We start from the raw sequence: 17,083 nt of genomic DNA, 5'->3' as shown, positions 1-17,083 counted from the left end.
TAATGTACCCCATCGAAATGTCCCTGCTTCCTAGAGACACGTTCTGGTCCTTGGAAGTGTACCCGTGTCTTTTGGTGCACCGAGCACAGGCCATCGAGGTCAGGCCAGCAGCGGCAGAGTCTCCTGAGCTTCTGGAGCCCCTGGCTGGAGGCCGGCCTCCAAGAAAGGGCAACAGAGCTGCGCTCTCAGCCTCCGGCCTGCAGAGCCACGGGTCCCCGTGGAGGCGTAGCGGTGTCAAAGACAAGACTCTGAGTGGGCCACCAGCTACAGGTCCCACATGAGCAGGAGGTTGAATATGACGCTGGCTTCTTCGCACCCAGGCCTGTCCTGGAAACCTGGAAAGAGGCGGAAGCTGAGCCAGGAATTTCCTACTGAAAAACTCTTCTCCATCTGTCCTCAAACTATCCTCAGCTCTGGACAGCGCCCCACCACACGCGGGCCCCGCCCCCGTCCCTGCCATCCAACGACTTCAACGCCGGCTCCACTTACAGCTCTCCGTGTTTTGGGGCGCCTCCTGGGTGACTGGAGGGACTTCCTCGAGGAACCTGGGCGCACCAACTCGAGCTGGAGCAGGGACAGGAGATAGACGAAGGCGGCGAAGGACCGAGTCTCCTACTGACTCCGCCTGTGAGCCTCCCAGCCCCAGACCAAAGCGCAGCTCTGGGGACGCCGAGAGGACCTAGATCGTGTCTGGACGGGTTTTGGGCTCAGCGGGACAGATCGCGAATCCGGCGGCCTGCCTGTGGGGCCAGAGAGCAAGCTGGCAGAGGGTGGAGGGGCCGAGCGCGGGGCACACACGCAGGCCACCACGTCCCTCTGCGCTGCCGCCAGCAGCTCTAGGGATGGGGCGATGCAGGAAAAAAACTCGGGGCTGGGAGGGCTGCTCAGCACCGCCTGGCCGTCCGAGAGGCCCCGGGCCACCAGGCGTAGCCGCGTGCACGACTGCTGGAGAACGGTGTTGGAGTTAGAGGCTGCCGCGCCCCGGGCCCTGCAGTCCCCGCCAACACGCAGGCCTCACGAAGGGCCGCGGGGAATCCTTCCTTGGGTGGAAGGAGCAGTAGCGTGGCCTCCAACTCAGTGTCTCTCCCTCCTGGGGTGGGAAAAACAAGGGAGGGGGTAAGAGTGGGCCTCTTTGCCAGGGCCCATGAACCAACCGCTGGGTTGTGGGGGATTCCTGGACATGGACCGGAAATGGCCGGTACGGTCGTGTGTATTGTGCACTGAGCTCTCCTAGGGCGTGAGCTCGGACAGAAATGCACACCTGGAGGAGCGCTGCACCCCGACATGACCTAGGACGCCTACTGGGGGCACCCTTTTGTCACTGGCATGAAGCAGTTTCTGTTATTACGGTGCTGAGGTCTGAGAAGGCCTCCTGGTAGATTTGTGAACCCCCAACTGAGATTCGAGATGCGCCTGCTGGAGGCTAGGATGCCAGGGCCCCTTGGGGCAGGGACCAGCATCCCAGACCCTGGTAGGGCCAGCGTTCCCTGGAACTGGGGGTCTGGGCGTCACTCACACAGTGGTCCCTCAGCGTCTTGACAGCCGCCAGCCAGCGCCCTGGGCTCCTGCCATCGGCAGTGCGAGAGGACGCAGCGCTGGGGTTCAGCCACGCCGGGATCTGCCACCACGCTCACCGTCACCAAGACCCACAGCCCCACAGACACAGCGGCTGCACCGCTTGGCCTCATCTCTGCTCCTTCATAAATCGAGGGATGTCAGGGAGGTGGAGGGGAAGGTCCTGAGTTCACCCTTTGCTTCTGGTTAGACTGGCAGAGGGACCGACCTCAGGTCACTGTCGCTGAGCACCCACAGTGGGAGACACGTGGTGGCCCCTGAGACCAGTGCTACCCGGAGCCTCTCTCCCCTCACTCCTCACCTGCAATATGCCCTCCGTGGTTCGTTCTGGAGCGGGGCCTGCCTTGTACTGTCCCCTGAGAGGTGTCCCGAGCGGTGTCCACCCTCACCAGCGGTGCCTGCACCCTCCATGGCCGCTTTTATGTGCCTGGCTGAGAAACGGTGAGCGGCTGGGCTTCCCTGTTCAGGTTAAGTTTTCCGAACATCAGCGCTGGCTGCTGGCCCAGTGGGATGCTGGCCTAGGAGTGAGGACTTTACCTGCCTGTCCCCACTGTGGCTCAGCCTCAACTTTCTAGCCTTAGACAATTGCTTGTTTCTGTTTTCTGGATATGTGTTTGCCTTTTCTGCCTGTGCTGGTTTTTTGTTTTTGGGTTGTTGTTTTTTTTTTGCACTCTAGGAATGAACTGAAAACACACCGTTTCCTTCTCTTGGAAGGTACAGACTTGGCAGAGGTGTCCGTACAAGAGTTTACACGGGGAGTCATAGTGGGGGTTTCCGGTGATCTCTCTTTTATTACATTCGTCTGTCTCTGTTTTTTTTTTTCTCTCTGCATAAATATTACCCCTTCTCTTCTCTCTGGTTTTCCCTCATCTGGGTCTTTCTTCTGGGAACACATTTTGAGTACTGCATCCTTAGGTGATCCTGCATGTGCAAGCATCATTGAGTGCACTTACACCAGCCTAGATGGTACAGCCTGGTACACACCTAGCTGTATGGTGTAGCCTAGTGTTACTAGGCCACAAACCTGTATAGCATGTTACTGTATTGGATACTGTAGCAATTGTAACACAATGGTTACAACAGTTTTCTATGTAATAATAATTACAGCTATTATGTACTGAGCACTGCCCCTATACTAGGCTTCACTTGAAGTCCTTGTGTTTATTGTTTTATTCTCCTCATCAACACTGTGACATACATCTTTCATTGGTTGATAACTGAAGCATAGAGAGGCTATGCGTGTGGCTCATACAGCTCATAGATGTGGCTTCTGGAGTTGATCTCAGACCTTCTGGGTTATGATCGGTGATGCTCTGCCTTCTCTTGTTTATAGAGACTGATCTAGCCACATACAGAATAGCTTAGGTGTGTCTTAGGCAAATTTACTCATACTTCCTACATGAGACCACTATTAATGAATTATAATTAAGTTCATTAATAAAAATTGATAGTTACAGGCAAGTAGTGACTGTTTTGAAGATCTGTTTTTTCCTTAGCATTAATATGAAAAAAATATTTTCTTTTTCACTGTATAAATTCAAAGACAAAGAGGTTTTGAGAAGTGTCAAAATAATTAAAAGGTAAAAACTCTGAAAAATCAAAAACATTAGAAAAGATGCCCCAATGTATCCATGCAGCATACTTTTCAAACTTTCCACCCCTCCCCCCACCTTTCCCAGCATCCCCCATTTCAATTGGAGACCCAAATAGTTTGGGGAAGGTGACTCCGGGAATGGGTCATGTGACCTGACTGCAGCCACTCAGTTGGCCTCTCCAGTCACAGTGACTGGGCTTAGGGTGGGCATATGAGCTAAGCCAGTCTGTTCAGAATGAGTCTGTCGTGGACACCTTGGGGGAAGGATGCTGTCTTCTCCTTCCTGGGGGAGAATGAAGTGTAAAGCCAGGAACTGCTAGCACCCATCTTGGAATTATGAGGGTAAACAGCCTATCCACTGTTGGAAGGGAAACCTGAAAGATCCAAACAAAACACAACAAAACAGAGGTTCTCAATATCTTACTGGAATAAACATTACCTGAAGCCTCACGTTCACCCTGATTCACAGTTTTATAAGTCCACAAATTCTCCATTGTTCAAGCGAGCTTGAGTTGGGTCCTGGGTTACGTGCCCAAGTGTCCAAACTGATATACACCATGGGACTGAAATGAAATCCCCTGTCTTCAAAGACCAAGGAACTAGCAGTAAAATGGGTACTGGCAGGAAGAGGGCAGCGCTCTGGGACTGGACACTGCAAAGTACCAAACGTCAACTCTTGACAATCAGGGATTGAGCTCTGAGCACCACAACACAGGTTATTAGCTCGAGTCATGTACAACAGGGAGGGCATTTAATACTGCTATGGTCTGAATGTTTGTCCCTCATAATTGGTGTGTTGAAATTCTAACAGACAAAGATGATGGTATTCGTAGGAGGGGTCATTAGGAGGTGATAGTTCAGGACGTGGAACCTCAAGAATGGGATGAGTTCTCCCCGAAAAGGGAAACCACAGGGCCCCCTAGCACCTTCCTCCGTGTGAGGCACAGCGAGAACTTTGCCTCCTGGAAGAGGGCCCTCACCACACCACACAGGAGCCTCCATCTTGGACTTCTGGCCTCCAGAGTGAGAAGTAACCTTCTGTTGTCTACAAGCCACCCAGCCTGTGGTAGTTTGTTGCAGCGGCCCAACCGGTCTGAGACAAATTTCGTCCTTACAGAAAGGTTTCCTGTGACCCTGCTGTTAGAGATGCCTATTCAACGACAAAAACTGCTTCAAGATTAACAACCGCAACAACAAGAACAAAAAGCTCTGGAGAACTTTCTTGTGGGCACAACTCAAAAACGATCTAGAAAGTGGATCAGTTCTAATTACTGGTAGGAATGTAAAATGGGTACAGTCACTCTAAAAAACAGTTTGTCAGTTTCTCATAAAACTGAACATGTAACTGCTGGTCAAACCAGCAACCACCACTGGACATTAATTCTAGAGAAATGAAAACTTATGGCTACCTGGTCATCGGAAGGCAACTTTGATAGCGGCATTATTAGTAATAGCCCAAAATCTAAAAATGCCCTTCAGAAAGTGAATAGTTAAACAAACTCTGGTGCTTCTGTACTGTGAAACAGGAATGAACAACAGACACACACAGCAACTGGATGAATATCCAGGGCATTATCTTGTGTGAAAAAGCCCATACCATGAGGTCACTACATATGACATGGCCCTATTTATATAACAGTTTTTGAAGTGACAAGATTTTATAAGTGGAGAACAAATTAGTGATTGCAAGGGGTTAGGGACAAGGTGGGTGATAGAGGGACAGGGATAGGTGTGGTTATAAATAAGACAGTCCCAAGGGTCCTTGTGTTGATGGAATTGTTCTCTCTTTCTTTTTAAAGATTTTATTTATTTATTCTCAGAGAGAAGGGAAGGGAGAGAAACATTGATGTGTGAGAGATACATTGATTGGCTGCCTCTTGCACGTCCCCAGCTGGGGATCTGGCTGGCAACCCAGGCATGTGCCCTGACTGGGAATCAAACCAGTGACCTCTTGGTTTTCAGACTGGCATTCAATCCACTGAGCCACACCAGCCAGGATAATTGTTCTGTCTTGACTGTGGTGGTGAATACATGAACCTGCACATGTGACAAAATCGTGTAGAACTAAACACACACACACATACACACGGAATATAAGTAAAACTAGGGTTATCTGAATAAGATGGGTGGATTGCACGCATGTCAATATCTATACTGTGATATTGTAGTATAATTTTCTGTAATGTAACTACTGGGGAAAACTGGATAAACAGTGTACAGGAGCTCCCTGCATTATTTCTTATAATGCATGCAGATCTACAGTTATCTTAATAAAGAAAGCTGAAATGTTTAACCTGGGAAAAAGTGGGCAGGGTTAAGGGAATCAACAAGGATTACTGATGCACCCAGAGGCTAGCTTCATGGAGAGCAGATACTAACCATCCTGGATGAGGTGAGGAAGAGTGTGGCTGTAGACAGAGGAATGCAGCCATTGTTAGACCTCAGCCCTGCAGGGAGGGAACCAGGGGAACTCAGAATAAATCCCCCCGTCTTTCTTTTCTTCCTCTCTTCAATCCCCTGCCAGCACCTCCTATTGCCTGAACCCAGCCACAAACCAAAGGGCTGGGGAGCCTCCCAGATGCAGTATTGCATGGCCCAGTATGGGCCACAGATAGATGTGGAGGGATCTGTAGAGATCACCAGCACAGTGGCAGAGTGGTGGAGGGCAAGTCCAGTATTCTACTCAGGTCTAGAGGTGAGGACACATATGCTATCTCTAACAAAGCTCTAAAAAATTGTTCACCCCACCGAGAGTTAAGCAATCAAGGACCTAGTATTTTCCTCATATTCCATGAATTTGTTATTCTAATCACTCAGGTAGAATTTCTTCCCCTTGGAGCAATGAAAATATTGATAAAATGACATATTCCAGTGATCATCCCTTCAGTTCCAATGCCCTCCCTATAGACACCTCACTATTGATCAATGGGGGATCTGTTTGCATACCTTTTTACACATCTTGTCATACCTCATATAGTGCCTGAGGAAATATATAATACTTGTGAATGATTGTGTTGATTATTTTTATTTTGACATAATTGTAGATTCACATACCATTGTAAGACATGATACAGAGGTTCTGTGTGCCTTTTACCCAGCTCCACTGCCCCATGGTAACATCTTGCAATACTATATAGTGCAATATCACAAGCTTGGATATTGACATTTATACAGTCAAGATATAGAAAATTCCATCACCACAAAGGTAGGTCACTTTTGGGGATGGGATTTTCTCACTCAGCATAATTCTTTGGAAACTTATCCAGATAGCTTTGTATATCAAGACTTTGTTCCTATTTATTGCTGATGGCATGAATGTACTACAGTTTAACTATCACCTGTTAAAGAACATCTGGATTGTTTCCAGTTTCTGACTGTTGCAAATAAAGTTGCTATAAACATTCATGTGTAAGATTCTGTGGGACCATAAGTCTTCATTTTTCTGGGGTAAATGCTCAGGAATGCAATTACTAGATCATATGGTAGTTGCCCATTTAATTTTGTAAGAAACTGCCCAGCTATTTTCCATTTGCATTCAAACCAACAATGTATGAGTGAGTCAGTTTCTCTGCATCCTCATCAGCATTTGATATCACTACTTTTTTTTTTATTTTAACCATTTTTCCAGGTGTGTGATAATATCTCATTGTGGTTTTAATTTGCATTCCTCTACCAACTAGTGGTATTGAGCACCTTATCATGTGCTATTGCCCATCTGTGCATCCACTTTGGTGAAATACACCTTCATGTCTTTTGCTTATATGCCAATTGGATTAATTTTTTTTACTGTAGAGTTTTGAGAGTTCTTTATCTCCTTTAGATTCCAGTCCTTTGTCAGTCCAGTTCATCAATTCTTTCTTTTTTATGGGTGGAGCCCTTGGTGTCAAGTCTAAGAACTCTTCGCCTAGCCATAGGTCCCGAAAATGTTCTCATATTTTTTTCTGAAAGTTTTATACCTTTATATTTTGCATCTAAGTCCATGATGCATTTGGAGGTCATTTTTATTTTAGGTGTGAGGTTTAAGTCAAGGTTCATTTTTTGGCCTATGGATGTCCAACGGCTCCAGCAACACTTGTTGAATAGACTGCTGTTCTCCATTGAACTACTTTTGCATGTGTGAGTACTTCTAAACACAAGTATGTCACACCAAGTGTATTGTTCAGCAACTTACTCTCTTTACTCTGTAATTTGTCTTAAGGATTTTTCTATGTCTGTACATATAGATCCACTTCATCCTAGGTAACTGCTGTAGATCTAGCTTAACTTGGAGTTCATGGACCAATCCCCCAATAGGATTCAGGAAAGAGTGAACATGTATGGAAAAAAGATGCATTTTTATCCTTATTAACTTCTCACTACAACTTTACATTCCTTCCATTAGGATTGTAAGCAATAATAGTAATCATACCACAATGTTATTAGCAGAACTTGTGACTTTGTCACTAAAAGAAGCCATAGATATTTTCATGGCACATTACAGAGGTGGCACATATCTTGAAATATCATTTACTCTCATTTCTACCTCAAAATTACAGTAGTTATTAAACCTGTTGCTATATCTTGTTACTTAATGTAGTAATAAAGAGGCATGTATATTATTTATAACAACATTATTTTTATGTTTGGTAACTCTGTTCCAATATAATCAGTTTTCTTTATACTCCTGTGTATTTAATATTATTCATTTAAAAATATTTCTGAGCCAATAAGTGATTTTTAAAAAGTTGCAAGATACAACCTTAATGTAAAAAAGACAATTGTTTTCTTGTAAACAGCAATGAACAATTTGAATTTGAAATTAAAAGCATGATTTTCATTAGCACCTCCAAGATGAAATATCTAGGCACAAATCTAACAAAATATAAACAAGCTCTATATGAGAAAAATGATAAAAATCTGTGAAAAGAATTAAAGATCTCAAAATAGAGATATTCCCCTCAGACATGAACATTCTTAGCAAAAAGGGCCAATAATTCCAAAGATGTGTCCCTCATCTGGGAGTAGTGGTGAGTGATGCTGAGAAAATGCATAAAATTCACTTGGAAAACTAGAAAGTGCCATCGAAGGTAGAGCGGATCATGTTCTGGTTGTCAATGGTTATCTTTACTTACAGCTGTCTTCATTTTCACTATTTGACTTTTGCATAATTTTGCTTAAAAAATAGCCATTCCTGGTTGCAGAGCTTAGAAATCTGGTGTTCACTGGTTGTTAGTTGTTTCTTGGAGAAGGGTGCCAAGGTCTGCCAACCACTGCACGCTGAGTGAGACACAGGATATTAGCAGGTTCAAGGCCTTGAGAAGTTCTGCTGCAGAGAAACTTACTCAACATGGTTTAACTGGGCATTTTCCAACACTTCTGCCCCAAAAAGCATTTTCCTCCAGCCACTCTAATAAATGTCATGGGACTTGAGGAGCCCAGTTTGAGAAAAAATGGTTCAGAAATTAATAAAAATAAACAAATACATTTAATAAATAAGTAAATATTCCATTCATACGGATAGGAAGACTCAATATTGTCAAGATGTCCGTTCTTTTCAGTTTAATCTATTGATTCAATACAACCCAATCAAAATCCAGGCAAGTCATTTTGTGGATATTGATGAACTGAAAGTTTATGGAGATATTCAAATAATCCAAAATAACACAATTTGAAAGGAGAAGACCAAAGGTGGAGGACTGACAATACCTGCTGTCAAGACTTACTCTATAGCTTCAGTAATCGAGACAGTGAGGTGTTAAAGAAAGGACAGACAAATCAGTGGAATAGAATTGAAAGTTTAGGAATAGAACCACACAAATAGTCAACTGGTCTTTGAGAAAGAGGCACTTCAATGGAGAAAAGATAGTTTTCTCAACAAATGGTATTGCAACAACTGGACATTCACCTGCAAAATAAATAAATAAATAAATAAATAAATAAAAAAGACTCTGAATACAGAACTTACAGATATCACAAAAATTAATTCAAAATGTATCATAGACCCAAAAGTAAAGTGCAAACCTATAAAATTTCTAGAATACAGCAAAGGAAAATATTTAGGGGGCCTTGGCTTGGTGATGACTTTTACATACACGAAAGCATGATCCATGAAAAAAAAAAAGAATTAATGAGTTGGAATTCAACAGATATAAACCTTCAGCTCTATGAAAGACATTGTTAGGACAATGGAAAGATTGGTTTCTCCTTCTCCCCCAGCCCTGATAACCATGGCTTTAAGAAAAGACCACAAGTAACCTCAGTGCTCACCAGGGGGGCACTGGTTACTCAGTGATCCTGTAGAATAGAAGCCTTAGTGGCAGTGTATGTGGGATGTCTTCCATTGCCCCTCCAGGTCTACTCTTCCCACTTGTGCACCCTGCTCTGGGCCCCAGGAAGCTGGCTCTTGCCTTTCATTGGGTGCAACCAAGTGGTAGCCTAGCAGTAGGGCCAGGGAGAGGGGAACGAGACTTTATTCTCTGAGAGGTCAGAGCAATTATTCATTCCCCAGGCTTCTTCCCTTCAGGCCACCACAACTTGTCTGTTTCCTTGTCCTGTGCACAGAACTCTGTCCCTCCCAGGTCAGGTAAGCACTCCCTCTCTGCTCTGCTTCTTTCAGGCCTACGGATGGCAGATCTTCCCCCAGCACGGGCCCCAAGGCCTTGCACTACCCCCTGTCCTTTCCCTTCACTCTCAAATCCCTTTGTAAATACTCCCAGTATGAAACCCACCTCAACTTACCCTAAATTAATTGGCCATCTGTTTCCTGCTGGGGCCCTAACTGATACAGTGTAGCTGAAGATGTAGGGAAATGCAAATGAGAGGTAACGGGAAGACATAAAAAGCAGGCTACCAATCTTGACACAGCCTGGTTCCACTGGGGAGAATTAGCTCATAGAAAGGATGGTGGAGGGGGGAGGAAGAGGAGTAATAGCTACTAACTGTTAGGAAGAATTACCTGCAGGAAGTGGGATTGAATATTCCTTTTGTTCTTCCACTTGTATGTTTTTGTATGGACTAAATCTTTAAAATGAATGCATCTCTTTGGTACAGATGAATACATATAAAATTTCTACATATTGGAAGTTATTTCAGATGTGAGGTGAAGGGATAGAGGTGGGTAAAGTTATAGGCAGGTTTTTGTCTCCTTTATGCATTTCTGTATTTTTCAAGCTTTAGTCTTGAACCTGCATTGCTAACTTTATCATAAAAGGAAACAATAGATTTCATTTGAAAACTAAAACAAGAGATTGAGTGAGACTAACAGAGAGAGACAGGGAGACCATGGCCTGGATGTTTGCTGGGAAAAGGAATGAGAGACAGGTAGGAGTTAGACAAAGGCAGAGACAGAAAGTCAAACGAGCGACCAGACAAAAGGGTGGCACATACAGAGGGAAGAACCAGAAGTGGAATGAAATGAAGGACAAAGATAGAAGATTGAATCAGATATTTAGGGGCAAATCCAGCATGAAGAACAAGCTTTGAAGCTGAACAGTATGCAGGTTCAAGTCCTCCCTCTGACACTAATTGTGAATCTTGGAAAATTTCCTTCATTTTACAGTTCCTCAGTTTTCTGACCTATGAAGTGGAAGTACTCCTTGTAGTGTCCTTCTTTGACAATTAACTGAGATGTATGTATCTTAGAACAGTGCCCACTACACAGTAAGCACTAACAAGGGCTTGTTATTATCATAGAACCAAGAAAAAATAAAAAGGAGTGTTATGAAAAGACAGGATACAGAGAGGGTCAGAAACCAGAACTGGTGACAGAGAGTTGGGGCAGAGCCATGGCTGGCACGGTGGGGACAGGCAAGTAAAGTCCTGACTCCTAGGCCAGCATCCTAATGGGCCAGCGGCCAGCGCTGATGTTCGGAAAACTTAACCTGAACGGGGAAGCCCAGCCGCTCACCGTTTCTCAGCCAGGCACATAAAAGCAGCCACGGAGGGTGCAGGCACCGCTGGTGAGGGTGGACACTGCTCGGGACACCTCGCAAGGCACCGTTCAAGGCAGGCCCCGCTCCAGCACAAGGCACGGAGAGCATATTGCAGGTGAGGAGTGAGGGGACAGAGGCTCGGGGTAGCAGAGGTCTCAGGGCCCACCGCGTCTCTCCCCCAGAGACCTGAGGTCGGTCCCTCTGCCAGTCTAACCAGGGGCAAGGGCTGGACTCGGGGCCTTCCCCTCCGCCTCCCTGACGTCCCTACCTTTCTGCAGGAGCACAGATGAGGCCAATTAGTGCAGCTGAGGTGTCCGTGGGGCTGTGGGTCTTGGTGACGGTGAGCGTGGTGGCAGGTCCAGCGTGGATGAACCCTGGCGCCGCGTCCTCTCGCACTACCGATGGCTGGAGCCCAGGGCGCTGGCGGCGGTCAAAGTTCTGAGGGACCACTACGTGAGTGACGCTCAGACCCCCAATCTCAGGGGAGGCTGGGCAAGTCGGGGTCGGGGATTCCGGTCCCTGCCCTGAGAGACCCTAGCATCCTAGCGTCCAGCAGCTGCATCTCGGATCTCATCAGGTGTGAATTTCAGTCCGAGTTCACGCCCTCGGAGCGCTCCGTGGTTCAGCGCACGATACACACGACTGTACCGGCGAGTCCGGGTCCACGTCCAGGGACCTCCGACGTCCCAGTTCTTCAGGGACCCAGCGAGGAAGCGCATCCTCACGCCCTCCCTTGCCCCCACCCCAGGAGGAAGAGACACTGAGCTGGAGGCCACACAACTGCTCCTTCCGCCCAAGGAGGGGTCCCCCGCCGCCCTTGGTGAGGCCTGCGCTTTGGACCCAGGAAGGGGACGTAGAGGGGAGCGGGGGCGCGGCCGCCGCTAACCCTGTGGTGTCTTCAGTCCTGTGCGCGGCTGCGCCTCGTGGCCCGTGACCTCTCGGACGCCCAGACTGTGCTGAGCAGCCTTCCCAGCCCCGAGTTGTTTCCCGGCGTCGTCCCGACCCTGGAGCTGCTGGCGGCCGCGCGGAGGGACGTGGTGGCCTGCGTGAGTGTCCCCCGCGCCCGGCCCCTCCACCCACCACCGCTGGCTCCGCTATCTGTCCCGCTGAGCCCCACACCCGTCCAGATTCACGTCCTCTCGGCGTCCCCAGATCTGCGCTCTGGTCAACAATGGGAGGCTCGCAGGCGGAGTCGCTGGATACTCGGTCCTTTGCCTCCTCCGTTTACCTGCTGCCCCTTTTCAGCTCGAGCTGGTGCGGCCAGGCTCCTCGAGGAAGTCCCTCCGGCCACGCAGGGGACGTCCCAAAACGCGGAGAGCTGTGAGTGGAGCCGGCGTCGAAGCCGGTGGTCGTCAGGGAAGGTGGGATGGAGAGGCCAGTGAGGTGGATGGAGATCGGTCGGGAGCACAGGATCCATAGATGGCGGGTGGCGGGGGTTTTCTCGGGAGGAAATTCCTGCGTCAGCCCCGCTCCGCCCCCTTCCCGGGTTCCAGGACTCGCCTCTATGCCACGAAGCCCGCGTCATCTTCAACCTCCTGCGCCTGCTCACGTGGGACCTGAAGCTGGTGGCGCACTCGGGGCCTTGTCTCTGAGCCCGCGACCGACGGCTCCGTGGGGACGCACGGCTCTGCAGGCGGGAGGCTGCGAGCGCGGCTCTGTTGCCCTTTCCTGGAGCCCGGTCTCAGCCAGGAGGCGCTGAAGCTCAGGGGACTCTGCTGCTGCTGGCCTGACCTCGATGGCCTGTGCTACGTGCACCATGAGGTGTAGTTACTTTTCCAAGGACCAGAACGTGTCTCCGGGAAGCAAGGACATTTCAATGGGGTGCATTCCCCTAAGATATTCCAGGGGCTGTGTCTGGCACCAAGAAACAAGATAGAGTCCTGGGTCCGTACCATGGATCTCTGACTCCATGGACCAGTTCCTACTTCTCTGGTTACCGGAAACCCAGACTCCTGGCTCCCAGGTCAGGTCCCACACCCTGATTTGAACCTTTAGCGTTCGCTTTGAGATTCTATGAATTTGTGACTCTTGGGTGTCCCCACTGGGGAGGCCTCATGCCCTAAGGGATCTGTCAGTGAAAGGGCCCAAGTCTTTGGGTGACCGTACTATTTTGTTTCTGTTACCCTTTTGCTTTTGTATAAGTGAAAACCCTATGTGATTTGCTATGCTGTCTTCCGGTGGTAATTTATTGCCCTTATTAAATATTCTTGCATTTACCTTGGTTGTTCCCCTGTGATCGATCATTAGAGGGGCACTTTTCAGTGAAAAATCCAGAGCCAGGGAAATCAGGTGAGTTGACTTTCTGTTCTGACCATGCCACTTAATTACGGTGTTACTGGGCAAATAACTTTTCTCTGAGCCTCAGTTTTCTCATCTATGAAATGATGTTACTATTCTTTCCTTGGAAATGAGTAATGTACAAAGCAATATGGTTTCTAAAGCTTCCAGCTAAGGTTATAGGATGATCTTAATGATCTCTATTAAATAATAACACACATATACATACACAAGCAATTGTACTTTTTTATTTGTTTAAGTCTGTGGGCTGGCAATTATTGTTGCTAACTGCAGGTCTCTTTGCCAAGGTCACACAACTAGTGATGGTCAGAACCAGGTTTGAAGCCATGCTCTCAACAAACTCATCAAACTTCCTTTCTAAGAAAAACAAGTATAAAGTTTAGGAATTTTGACTATATGTCTATTTTCAGAAGTCACTGTTGAGGCAATAACTCCTCCCCTCGGTTAAGGCCCCTGAAAGTGACAGAAAGTAACCAAAGCACTGGAAGGTGACTTGGGCACATCCATGCTCTTGGTTTTGAAATATTTTTTTGAATCAGAGCTCATCTTTCTTAACTGAGGATTCTGTCTACTCTCTCCCTGTGCTACAAATTCACTGTCTGCATCCAGGATGTGTAGCTACACAGAAGCTGGAATGTGAGGCAAAGTTTGGTTAAAATCCTACACTCGCCACTTATTTGCTGCGTGATCTTGTGCTGGTCTCTTATTATCTCTAAGTCCCTGCAGTTTAATTCATATTTATTTATTTATTATTTCAAGAGACTTTATTTCTAAAACAGGTCACAGCACTAAGTCTGTGACCCGTTCTCCCAATGTCACTCCATATTTAAAACACAGTGAAAATACTGTATGCCCTTGCTGCTATTGTGGGTTTAATACTGCATGTGACAGCCCTTTGTGATGAGTTGAAATATAACATACTTGACAAAGTTGGGGCATCATTGTTTTCCTTTTACATGAACTGCTCCCCCCTCAATCTTCACATAGCTCCCACCCTCACTTCTTTAAAGCTTTTCCTCAAACGTGGTTTTTCAGGCCCCTTATTCAGTGCAACTCCCTCCTACATTCTGCTCTCACCCTGTTTAGTTCTTTCATTGCCATTCCCTGATGTAATGCACACCATGTGCTTTAACCCTAACCCCCTACTCTGCATCACTCATGTCCAGTAAAAATTTCCTCCAAGGGTTGTTTTGTAGGTTTTCTTTTTCAGTTTCCTATGCCTGGCACATTAAGTCAAACCTGCCGCAAAGTGGAGGCTGAATAACAACTTGGTGAATGAATGAAGATGTTTGTCACAAACTGGCCTGGTTCCCTGAGTGTTGGCCACCCCCACTTCTCTAGCAGAGACTCCTATTCCTGGGTCCCTCTGTGCATGGATGTTAGTGAGGCTCCCCTTCTCCCCGTTCTTTCTCTCTCAGTACCAGGTGTGGAAGAGAGAGAAGAGCTGAGCTCCTCTCTAAACTCAGGGCTAATTTCCTTTTCTGACGCTGTCTCCGCTACCCAGCGACCTTCTCCTTTTTGCTTCTTCTCACCCCTGAACTTCCTATATGTTAAACAACCTTTCTAGGAAGTTCCAGATTCTTTGTGGCAACAAGCCTGGAGGTGCCTTTCTCCTCCTCTCCCTGCACTGGGGCGTCATGCAGAAAGGCAAGTCCCTCTGTCCCTTCCCCATCCAGAGACAGTGACCCCTATTTGGGGGGCTGAGGCTGCCCCTCTCCTGACACTCATCTTAGGAATTCACCTCCTGTAGGTGAACCTGAACCTGCGTCAGTTTCTCTTTCCCTCCAGCTGCTCACCTGGCTCATGGCCCCGCCCTGCCCGGGCTTCCCCAGCCTGGGGCCTCCCCTAGTGGCGGGTGCGTTTTCACTTTTTCTACATCAGCTGGAACTGCCCGTCTGTCCAGGCTAAAAGCTGTACCATGGAGCTCAGGCAGCAGAGCTGGAAGTTCAGACACAGACAGAGCAGTGGGCTGAGACCCAGAAGAAGAGACTGAGAGCTGTGACAGTGAACAAAGCTGAGTGAGACACCCAGGCGACAGCCTCTCAGTGGACACTTGGATCCCCCTCTGCTGGTGGAGACCAGAACGAGGATGAAGCTGGGTGAGCCCCCCACAATGACCATGACCCTCACAGCCCCACAGCCCCCACCCTCAGCCCCTGACCCTCTCCGATCCCTCATCGGTCTCTCCTTCTGTAACACAGACTTGGCTGTGGGTTGCACACTGGTGCTGATGCTGATGACCACGGTGCTGACCAGGACGGGAGCAGTTCCTGTCCCCACGTCCCTCAGTGCCCCCCCGGGTGCCAGGGGCTGCCCCATGGCGCAGTTCAAGTCTCTGTCCCCACAAGACATGAAGGCCTTCAGGAGGGCCAAGGACGCCTTGGTGAGTCTCCCCACTGCCCCACCTGCTGTGGGCGACCCTCCACCCCTCCCTTTTGATCACCTGCTCCACGTGGCTCAGGGTGGACCTGTGCCCCCCTTCACTGGGAAACCTCCACCTTTTGCACAGTGGGCTGCCGCTTGCTCTCCCTGCTTTGGGCTGACCCGTGTTGCCACGCAGTGGAGATGCCTCTCCCATCCTTTTGGAAGTTAACGCCCCTCCTCGTGTTATTAGTCTCCCTCCAGTCCCACTGCAGGGGTCTAACCTCAGCCCTCCAGCTGTGGGCTGACCTCTGCCCTTGCCTCCAGGAAGAGTCGCTCTCGCTGAAGAACTGGAGCTGCAGCTCCCGCCCCTTCCCCAGGACCCGGGACCTGAGGCAGCTGCAGGTGAGCTGGGAGAGTCAGGTCCGGCCCTGGCCTCACCCGGCCCCCTCCTCTGGCTCCTTAGGTGGCCCCTTCGCCTCTCCTTCTCACTTGTCCCCTTCTCCGTGCCCTCCTGGCCAGGCCCCCTGACCTCTCCTCACCTGCCCACACTGGCTGTGTCCTCTCACCTGTCCCCTGATGTTTTGCTCTCGCCTGTTCCTCCCTCAGTGCCCCTCACCTGTCCTCTCTCACGCGCAGCTCTCACCTGCCTCCGTCTCCCTCCTCAGGTGTGGGAGCGCCCCGTGGCCTTGGAGGCTGAGCTGGCCCTGACACTGAAGGTCCTGGACACCGTGGCTAACTCGACCCTGGGGGACACCCTGGACCAGCCCGTTCACACGCTGCGCTACATCCACACCAAGCTTCAGGCCTGTGTGAGTGCTCTGGGCTCCCAAGCCATGTCTGTGGGCTCTGACCCCCGTATGTCCCCCTCTGTCCCAGACCCTGCCTCACGCTTCACACCCCTTGTCCACAGGTCCCAGCTCAGGCCACAGCAGGCCCCAGGCCCCGGGGTCACCTCCACCACTGGCTGCACCGCCTCCAGGAGGCTCCAGAGAAGGTAAGAGACCAGGGAGTGACCGGCATGTGGGGGCCACTGGGAGCCCAGATGGCAGAAGCCACTGACCTGTCCCGTCTTCCCTACAGGAGTCTCCTGGCTGCCTTGAAGCCTCTGTCACATTCAACCTCTTCCGTCTCCTCACCCGTGACCTGAAATGTGTCACCAATGGAGACCTGTGTGTCTGACCCCAAGCACACCCGCCACCTGCCCCATCATCTTCGATTTTATTTATGCACGTGCCACTTTTCTTAATTTATTGCCACCTACCTGCTATTTATGTATTTATGTGTGAATTTTCAAACTCAGCCCTGATAAAATATTTATTTTTCTACTTTTTTAAGAATTGTT

At 48.7% G+C, this 17,083-nt stretch overlaps 2 protein-coding genes across 2 annotated transcripts; one reads left to right on the top strand and one right to left on the bottom strand.

Moving 5' to 3' along the window:
• Positions 1-264: 264 nt before the first annotated feature.
• LOC149994645 (interferon lambda-4-like) lies at positions 265-1,986 on the bottom strand. Its single transcript, XM_090259081.1, has 5 exons — positions 1,965-1,986; positions 1,519-1,696; positions 741-988; positions 490-564; positions 265-335 (listed from the first exon to the last, which is right to left on the bottom strand). The coding sequence occupies exons 1-5, from the start codon at positions 1,984-1,986 to the stop codon at positions 265-267; spliced, it is 594 nt and encodes a 197-aa protein (XP_090115207.1).
• Positions 1,987-15,583: 13,597 nt separating this feature from the next.
• LOC149994644 (interferon lambda-3-like) lies at positions 15,584-16,920 on the top strand. Its single transcript, XM_090260111.1, has 5 exons — positions 15,584-15,760; positions 16,066-16,143; positions 16,407-16,550; positions 16,652-16,735; positions 16,822-16,920. The coding sequence occupies exons 1-5, from the start codon at positions 15,608-15,610 to the stop codon at positions 16,918-16,920; spliced, it is 558 nt and encodes a 185-aa protein (XP_090116237.1). The 5' UTR covers positions 15,584-15,607.
• Positions 16,921-17,083: the final 163 nt, after the last annotated feature.

This window comes from Furipterus horrens, unplaced genomic scaffold (genome assembly GCF_987537825.1).
Source record: "Furipterus horrens unplaced genomic scaffold, mFurHor1.1.pri manual_scaffold_13, whole genome shotgun sequence".
NCBI lineage: Eukaryota > Metazoa > Chordata > Mammalia > Chiroptera > Furipteridae > Furipterus > Furipterus horrens.
Note: the sequence above shows the minus strand (reverse complement) of the source record. Positions and strands in the feature narration are given on the sequence as shown.